Below are 9604 nucleotides of genomic sequence, written 5' to 3'. Positions count from 1 at the left end.
TCAGCACTGCTCCGATGCAGCCCAAGATTGCGTTGTCCAATGAACTCCTATTCCCTCGTACATTGGTCTTGCAGCCATGACCATCGCGCCCGCAATCAGATACCTGACCATGGTGATACTTGCTAAGGCCATCGCTCCATGTTCAACGTAACTGTCAATGATGTACTCATAGCTGCTGACATAGATGGCCGTTGTGGCGACATCGAAGGCAAAACAAGCGGCAAGACCTGACAATGGAGAGATCCCGGGATAGTTGGTCCAACCTTGCCACAACAAGAAACAGGTAGCAGAGGCGCCGTCGCAATTTCTGGCCACAGTCTCGATTCGGGCTTGACTGCAGCTCCGGAAACGCGATCGGTCACCCTTCGTATCCGGCCGTAGAAGACCGGGGCACAGAGTGTAAAGCCCTTTGAGCCAGCAAGCAATGGAAGCCAAGTAGGATCCAGCTAAGCCATCCGATAGAGTATACCTCTGCTTGAATATGTAGTCAAGCACGGAGAGGAAAGAAAATAGGACATATAAAGGTACCATATACCCTCCAAGCATAGCAATAACGGGTTTAGTCCTGAAGAATGTTATGGGCATAGGGAGAGGAGTCTGTAGTCGTTTTAAGGATATCGATTTTGCATGATTGGACACAAATTCTTGGCTCCCTGGGACGCATCGGAGATGCTTTGCTTTCCAGTCGAGCAAGATCGGAAGGTAAGACTCCGGTAAGAATAGGGACGTCATCAAGAATGCCATCGCAGAAATAATTTATAGTTACCCATTCGCACCACCGCCAACTGAGATGCTGATTTGACACGATCCAGCCTCCCGCAATGGGTGCCATCATCGGGGCTGCCGCGTAGGGTCAGCCTATATTGCTAGATTTGGCGCATTTGGAGTTCAATACCAGCAACGTTGGCCCATGCAATGACGGGAAAAGCAAATGCCCGTTTAACGGGCCTGAACTGATCTCCAACACTTGCAAAAAGACCAACGAAGCACTGACAGACAAGCTATCCACCAAATGTGGATGTCAAGGCTGAGCCAAGGACAAAGAAATTACAGCAAAAGCTGAACAGCAGGACTTCCGCCGGATGTCTCGGCAAGGGGTCCCACAAAGAGTGAGCCGAACCCAATACCGAAAAAATACATGCCTTGGAAAGGTTTTCAGCGACTTTGCTGACTCCGAAGGCTTGCCTAATCTCCATATTGGCCATTGAATCTGCTCCGCCCGCCCAGGCTTGTACAAAGATGAGGAGTGAGGGGATCGTCATCTCCTAGAATGTCGACAATGCCGTGCCAATCATCGGGGCGAATTGTCCTAGACCTGCTGGAGTCATTCTGCGATGGAAAATCTGAGATCGTGTTTATGTGCATGAACAGTGTTGGAGATGAGAGTTCCCTGAGCTCGATATCCCAACGGTCATTGTGATTGCCGCTATGCTCCGCGTTCCTGTTTTGCCATTCTTCCTCTACTTGTTTGCTAACTCGTCTGTACTGAACTACTGACCACATATTTACACGTTCAGCCTTGAGAGCAGTATGAGTACCAATCAAACCCTGCGTGTGGCAAAGACAGTGTATAATAGAAATCTCATGACATCAGATCCGGCATACTGACGGCTAGGTTGCTTGTCGGTGATGTAACTGACGCAAATCTGGAGCAGGGTGGGGGACCCGACGCGAAATCCTTGCATATCAGTTGTGGATATTCAAAGATCGGCCAACACTCGCTTGGTTTGGTCAAATAGTTGTGGGCGACCCCGGCGCGGGTGGGGAGTTAGTAAGATGTCTTTGTGAACTTGTAACGTCATACCGGATATGATTACCGGCAATAATCCCACCAACATGTGCGACCACTTCCAATTCCTCGGCGTACATGGAATTGTGCTTCACGGCACGATCACCTCTGATGTCAAAAGCTATCAGGGATTTCTCGTTAATTCTCAAGTGCGGAGCGTATCAGGCCCCTCCATTGCGACGTTGGAGCGCTTCCAACAACCTCTAAAGCCAGGGCCTCCGCCCTCGATTCGAGTTCTACAAAGAGAAAATCATCTTGTATAATTCATGATGGCTGCAAAAGGTGCAGCAATTTCTCTCACCAAACTATTTAGACCAGTACGTCGATCTCTGGTACAGGACCAACGTCGGCTTTTATCAAGTAGCGTGGTCCAGAAGCAAAATCAAACACTGCTTCAAGACAATGAGAATGGCTTTGGGTTTATTAGACACAATCCGCGGACACCTAAGCCTCGAAACAAAGGGGTGACTGAAATTCGGGGACCATACTATTCAGCATATGGGAAGCGCCATCTAGAAGACGTGCTGGAAACAATGGGATATCATGTTGATGGCCTCAAGTTTGCGGGAGGAAGCTTCTCAGTGATGCCCGAGGCGGCTGTGCGAGAACTTGTCGATGTAGCACATCGGCATGATGTTTATGTCAGTACTGGAGGCTGGATGGAACACATCTTGACCCAACCTGACTCGCATGCCATTGTGGAGAGGTACTTGCAGAAATGTAAGGACATTGGATTCGATGTTATTGAGCTCTCATCAGGATTCTTGTCGTTTCCACCTGAGGACTGGCTCCGCTTGGTGGACAAAGTGCACAGCATGGGCATGAAGGCCAAACCAGAATTAGGCATCCAATTCGGTGCAGGAGGTGACACCGCTGCCGAAGATCTGGAAGCAACGGGAACGTCGGATCCAAGCAAAGTGATCAATCTAGGCAAAAAATTCATCGAGGCAGGAGTGGAGAGACTGATGATCGAGAGCGAAGGGATCACAGAGAACGTGAAAAGTTGGCGAACGGATGTGATACAAGCCATTCTTCGCGATCTACCTCAGGAGAAGGTTATGTTCGAAGCCGCCGACCCGGCGGTATTCAATTGGTATGTTCGAGAATTTGGAATTGATGTCAACCTGTTTGTGGATCATTCCCAAATTGTGCAATTGACCTGTCTTCGAAGTGGAATCTGGGGGATGGCCGACACATTTGGCAAGATTGTGAGCTATCGCGACTGAGCTAGTCGACAGCAGGGCTCCAGAGATCACTAAGAGCTAGGGCGGGGCTCCTGCGAATTCAATTATGTTGGCGTGCCTGAGCAGAACGAGAATGTAACTTGCTAGAAAGCAAGAGATAGTTCCGATGTCAGAGACCCCATCAGCGGCACACCCTACGTAGCGGGACGGTGTCAATTTATTACCATTTTCTATACGGCATAAATATATTGTTAAGTTATGATTCGAAACACTAGGGTATTAACTAGGGCATGTTTGGTAATAAGTAGATGATAGAACGGGTTATAACTAGGTTTCAACGGACGAGAAATAATCTAGTAGGCTAATTAGTAATTACTAAAATATAGGCACAAAATCATCGATAAAGTTAACTATAAATAGCGCTGTCTAAAGTGTAAAGAGAATACAGATAGCCCTCAATAGGTTGTACTAGTACGGTAGTATAGTAGTGTACTCTAGCCTTGGACCTTTTCAGCTAACTTCCCACCCTTAGGCAGGCCGCCTAAGCTCGGCGGCCTTCCAATTAACCTGACTGGTAATATAGATCCAGTATAACACCCTAGGATAGAATATAGTTAGGCAGCCATGATTAATACTCTAGATACCCATCAATATTACAGAATACGAAATCGATTCGACTGGAGGGCATCTATCCTGGCAGTCTTTACCTGCTGGCCTTGCCTTCCCCTTCTCGTTCGTGTACACTTGATGGACAGGTCGATATTGGCTGCGTGGCTTATTCTAAGATGCTGTGTTTGGCCGATAGCTTCAGGGCACCATAGCGGTAGGAAGATTGCCTGTGTGTTTCTTGCGCTGGGGCGAGACGCAGACTGATCACTATATTCCAAACGTTCAAGACACTCCTCTACACTCGACTCTCATGCTGGTCAAACTTCTGTGTACAGGGAACACAGATCACCCCGAAACATTTGGGACATGATTGAATTTGGCGTACTCGACATCTGCCTTTTTCGTTGGACAACGGCCGTAGGATGAAGGCGCATTGGTGGCAGCCAATTGCTTCGCCTACCTTTTGTTGCGGCTCAGAAAGAGTATTCTTCACGACGCGATCCATAGCCTTACCAAAGACTGAAATGGAAAAGGGTCCTGCCCATCCTTCAGTGCTATGGCAGATCGATACCGCTAACGAAAGATGATGATTTTTGCGTACAGAGAACCCTCTTGAAGACCTCCAGCTGCCTCGAGAATGCAGGCGTCCTGACTATCCTAGGCTGGACTGGCGTGCCGGCGTTTCCCCAGACACACGGAGTGTTCAATAATCTTTCGAGTACAAGTTGGATAATTGCATCGCAAAGAGGCTGTGCCGCGAGGGGGCCCCCTAGGCAATGGCTTGCTTGTCCGGAGAGATCGATAATGGCATAATAAAATTGTCGGATTCGTCAACAAATGCCGAAAAGTCGAAATCAAGATGATTGCTTTGATCTGCGGAAGAGAAGGACTCGCCAGCTTCCAGGCTTTGATCGAACCCCTGAAGTTCAATTTCATCTCCGAGGTCTAAGCCGGGATCCAAGTGGAGGGTGTGTTCGCTTACATGATCGTTTCCCCCAGATTTCGTGCTCAACTGCGCGGTCGACCTATCCACAGTGCCCTTCAAATGCATTTCAGGACCTCCGGAACGCCCAGGTGAGGCTGCCCGCGATTCAACGCTGATTTTGGTGCGAACACTGACAACCAAGTCAAGCAAAATTGCATACTTCTGGCCGGCTGACGGCCAAAGCCTTTGTGACCAAGAAAAATGCCTGAGACGGCTCAAATGTTTGTACGCTTCATGTGCTTCACCACTGCCAGCGGTAGCTGATAAAGCGTGTAGTGCCACCAATTCCGCCGCCGATGTGTACAAGCCCCAAGCTGAGAGGATCAAATGGAGGGTAGGGGCGAGGATAGTACCGTGCTCATGTGCGACCAACGAGCATATGCCACAAGCGGCGGCGAAGAGAGCATCTGAACAAGTTCGCTGGCGATTCGTAGTCACTCTCTCCACCATATTAGCCGGGCTACCACCGGGCGCCTCGGGTTTCAAGCGCAAAAACGGCCGGTTTACCAGGATTATGACATGATTGATGAGCAGGTCAAGACAAACGGCCTGCTGAAGATACCTCTTGTTCTTCTCGGTTGCGACATTTGTCACCTGCAGATGAGGTGGTATGCATGTTCCTAACTCATGAAGGTCTTCCATCACAGACTGAAGCAAATCCCACTTTTCGCGGTCGGAAAGGGTGTCTGACTTCAAAGATTGGTGGGGATGTAGCGGATTGAGAAGTTTTCTCGCAATCAGGCAGAGATGGGCTTTCAGGAGGTGAAACTGGGCGCTGCTAGGACGAGAACGATAGATTTCAAACGGGGTCGGCGGTCCCCGCCCAGATAGTTCGACATCGAAGTTTGGATTGAAATCGTCGGCAAAGCTCAGTGGCCAGCGCTAGCATATCAGCTCCAGTCTGATGACCAACAAGGAGAGTTGGTTGACCTACAGTATCGCAGTGCTCCATCGCTATAGCTGGGGGCCTACCGTAGCAAATGCTTAGGAAGGTGTCTACCGTGAACAGACTGACCCAAATCGACCGGCGTCCTTCTTTAAGAAAGCTTGGCATGTCCTAATCAGGTAGTTCCCGATGCACTTGAGTTTGTAAGTACTTCCATTCAGTAGAGTGACCCGAGATTGACTCACATCGCAGAGCCTGCGCGTGTCGCATGCATATTCCAAAAATTGCCCAGGCGGTTTCAAAACGTCGGGTCGTTTGCTCATAAAGTGTCAAGGATATCAAAGATGTCAGAGCACCGATGGACGACTGTGATATAGTGCCAAATGTAATATCATGGGCAGACTTGTACAAATGTTCTCCCAACATAGGCTTAGATGAGTCTGCCCAAGGCAGTTGTGGTTGTGGGTGTCCGGGGAATGGCGCGGTCAACGGACTCGCCACCATGCTTGCATGCCAGCCGAGAGCAAGAATCGCAAGATGGGTTACTCGATTACCATCGCTGATGGCAGTTACGCCTGTCACGAAGAGCTTCGCGTAGAATTGACGGCAGAGATTCTACTTCGACATGAGCATCATTTCACTGGGACCTCAGGCGAGGACTTGAGATCTTACCGCGTGCACGGAAGTGAAAATAGTGTGCACTGAGCTCAGAAAACTATCTAGCAATGCAATAGTTGTGGTGCGATCTGGGAAGCCGATGGTACAAGGGTCAATTAGTGGCACTCGCCCTGGTGCGGTGACTGAATGCTCGTCCATTCCAGGAAGACCGGTTCGATGGGTTGGACGTAGAAAGGGTGCCAAAGGGAGAAATTTCGCCGCTGTCAGCACCTTGAGAGAAAACCGTATGTCTCACTGAGAGTTTTACACTTCTAAAGGATACCGCAAAGCAAGAGTCTCCGACCCAACGGCAGGCCAGTTTATCGGTGAGCAGAGCCATGACAGTCAGCGCTTCGGCTGGGTCATTGGCCTGTGCCACAGGTCGGCTACTTGTCGATGCCGCCAATTGTTCAGGACCCGTCAACCCGTCTTTGCTCGACTTGTCGATGTGGTCGTTGTGAGCCAAGTGTTTTGGGGGCGCCACCAACGAACATGGATGCTGTGCTTTCCTACAATGGTAACAGGGATTCTGCTCATCGCACTGAATATGAGTCGGATCAGTTGCTCATCAACCCATCAAGCAAGAGCCCCGTCGAGTGACGTACCCTAACCTTCAGTCTCCTGCACCACTCGCACGCCCGAGCAACATGTGACCACCGCCCGAGGCCTTTCTTTTTCGACTTGCGCGACAAGGGCGATTGGTTGGAAGATTCGTTCTCGGCAGAGGCAACTTCGCCTTCCCTGCTCGTTTGGCGAGATTGGGAAGATATTGTGCCGTCTTGATGCCGTCTAGGTAGAAGGTGCAGAGGAGTGAATCAGTGACTTGAAGACCCAAGAATTGAAACGAGCGCTTCCCCACGCCGCCCGTTTTGGGCAGGATGGTCCCTGTACTTATGCTCTGTTGAGGGTACTCCGCGCTGATGGCAAAAATTTATTATTTGTAGATGCTGGGTCCTAGTGCCTGTACGAGTAGCTCGCGCTGGAAACCATTGGCGCTGCCATATACCTTCGGAAATGCTACTCACGTGCGCGGCAGCCGCTCGGAGACATCCTGGTCACCTGGTCTAGGTAGAGGCAAACATAGCAAACATTGGGGGTAGTGGATTATCTAAAGCTCCGACGCTCCGAGGAGTGGCTCTCCTTTTGGCAGGCCGTGCCGTCCACTTGTTGCTTGGGCGTAGGGTGGAAAGGAAGCTAACTTGGATGGTGACGTGGACTCTGTACGAGGGCATCAGAGGGCATCAGAGGACTTAGGCTTGTAAAAGAGGGAACAGAGATTGGTGCAGGGCAGTGCCATGGCATTGGGTAAGTGATTGACAGCAGGACCCGAGGTCCTGGACCTGTAAGGCTGACTGGTGAAGTAACGCCCGCCTATCCATAGACTAACAGCCTTGGCGCCAAGGGACCAACGGGGCTAGCTTCAAGCTTGAAGGTTCAAGCCGCCAACGCCTTCGCCTTGCCTGATGGAATCCAGTTTGGCATTCCAGAGTTGACTCTTTCATGCTCGCATCTAGTCCGGCGAGAATGGGTTACAAAAGCAATCTTTCTAAGTCCACTCTAACATAAATGAGGCGTCAGCTTTCTTTTTTTTTAACAGCCTCCGGGAGAGGGATCCCTGCGCCCGACTTTCAACACCCTTTTGGCTCATGCCGCCTCACCACCGCCACAAACGACCAAGTGTGCTGTAAAATGATTGCGATTGACTTTGCCAGAAGATTGTCAAGCATTCCGGCAATCGACGTTCGTCCACGTCCTCGCCCCCTCTCCTTCCACGAAACGCCGTCCCAGCCACGTCTTTGGCCTTCACAGCACTCCGAACTCAGAGCGTTACTTCATGACGATGATGGCTGCCCTATCGGCCTTGAGGAAGGATATAGGGCCGACGACACAGATCAAGTCTTGCTCGAAGTGGGCAGAAGTCATCATTCCATGCGCTCTGACGGCGGTATAAGCCCTGCCTGACAGAAAAATAAAGGAGCGGGTCCAAAACGCAGGCCTCATCAGTGTTCCATGTGTGACAATGCCTTCGCTCGTACGGAGCATCTCGTGCGCCATGAGCGATCCCGTAGTTCATGACACTTGGTTCTCAAATGGGTTTCAATCCTTGCTGACGCTGGAGACACATTAGATCGCAATGAGAGACCTTTTCCTTGTCCCTGCCGCGACCTGCAATTTACACGAAAGGATCTCATCGAGAGACACGCGGCGAAACACCACAAAGAAATCCTCGCCACCTCCCAACCTTCAGTGGAAGCAGAAAACAACCTGCGTACATCCGATGATACTCACGCGCTCGAAGAACAACAGGGATCTTCTGGGCAGCGCCTTGTTGATGTGGCCAATCAGAACACAGCGAAGCCCCACGGGTCGCACACGCCAGGCAGCTCGATCGAAGCCGATTCATGTGTTGTCCCCCGGGAAGACTATGCAAGGCGCCCAAGTTTACAAATTATGGAACCGGCGGAGCCTCTGCCGCGCAATCCTGAAGCAGCAAGCCTAGTGCCTTTGCTTGATATGTCTGACACAGTATTCATCTTCGATCTAACATCCGCCAACATGACCTTCAATATGATGGACACTTTTAGCCCTTATTTTCTAGTAGGCGAGGTCAACAATGGAGGAAGCATGATTCTGGACCCCGTCCCCACAAACGGATCACACCCCATGCATGATACAGGGGGTGTGGCAACGTCTTCCTTCAAGCCGTCGTTTGCAACGCCTGGTCTCCCACCATCCTTGGAGAGGTCCTTTGGTATAACCCACAAGAAACACTCGGAGCTAGCAGCCGAAGCGCATAAGATTATATGCTTGATAACTCTGTCCAACAAATTGCTATGCAACTAGAAATTTGCTCTGCCATGTCTATGCTCGAATCGACCCTCACTACAAGCTTCCTACTCGTCTCGCGTTCGAACGGTATCTAATGACTTTTTTCACAAGCTTTCTAGTTCACATACCCTGCATCCATGTACCAACTTGGGATGCCAACTCGGCACCAGTTTCGCTATTGTTAGCCATTGAGGCCATTGGGGCTGAGTTGTCAGGCGAACCCGAGTGTGCCTTTGGTATACAAAGGCTTGCTCGACTGTCGATCCTGAATGTGGTGCGTATGAACAGATCTTCAGGAATTTGTGTTCAGTCTCTCGCACCTACAGATGGAGCTGTCTGCTTTCACCTCCCGACATCGGCCAAATTGGGTCAGCCAAGCTCTCTTTCTCGTCATGTACTTTAGCGTCTGCAGTGGCAAGTTCGACATTGTGCAGGAAGGCCTGGCTTGCCAGTCGATCCTCTCCCAAGTGGATTAAATGGGAAGGCTCTTTCAGAATCAGACTGACCGTTTCCAAGATTGTTCGATATATACCGAACCCTCAAGACACGTGGGCAAAGAGCTCTGAAGATCCCCAACTGCCATGGACGGACTAGATAGAGATCGAAACAATCAAAAGGTACCCCCCTGCACACTTGGTGGTTGCTCAGGCAAACAGGCGTAATTT

General features: G+C 50.3%; 3 protein-coding genes across 3 annotated transcripts; 1 reads left to right on the top strand and 2 right to left on the bottom strand.

Annotated features, from left to right (window-relative positions):
- Positions 1-744, bottom strand: A1O9_10513 (uncharacterized protein; the record flags this gene model as incomplete). Its single annotated transcript, XM_013400674.1, has 1 exon — positions 1-744. The coding sequence occupies one exon, from the start codon at positions 742-744 to the stop codon at positions 1-3; it is 744 nt and encodes a 247-aa protein (XP_013256128.1).
- Positions 745-2058: 1314 nt separating this feature from the next.
- A1O9_10512 (cysteine sulfinate desulfinase) lies at positions 2059-3015 on the top strand (the record flags this gene model as incomplete). Its single annotated transcript, XM_013400673.1, has 1 exon — positions 2059-3015. The coding sequence occupies one exon, from the start codon at positions 2059-2061 to the stop codon at positions 3013-3015; it is 957 nt and encodes a 318-aa protein (XP_013256127.1).
- A 2609-nt stretch (positions 3016-5624) lies between these two features.
- A1O9_10511 (uncharacterized protein) lies at positions 5625-6269 on the bottom strand (the record flags this gene model as incomplete). Its single annotated transcript, XM_013400672.1, has 3 exons — positions 5625-5647; positions 5699-6068; positions 6126-6269. 3 exons carry the CDS (start codon positions 6267-6269, stop codon positions 5625-5627), a joined length of 537 nt encoding a protein of 178 aa, XP_013256126.1.
- Between the last annotated feature and the right edge of the window lie 3335 nt (positions 6270-9604).

The sequence above is a fragment of the Exophiala aquamarina genome (genome assembly GCF_000709125.1).
Source record: "Exophiala aquamarina CBS 119918 chromosome Unknown aczIA-supercont1.13, whole genome shotgun sequence".
Taxonomy (NCBI): domain Eukaryota; kingdom Fungi; phylum Ascomycota; class Eurotiomycetes; order Chaetothyriales; family Herpotrichiellaceae; genus Exophiala; species Exophiala aquamarina.
Note: the sequence above shows the minus strand (reverse complement) of the source record. Positions and strands in the feature narration are given on the sequence as shown.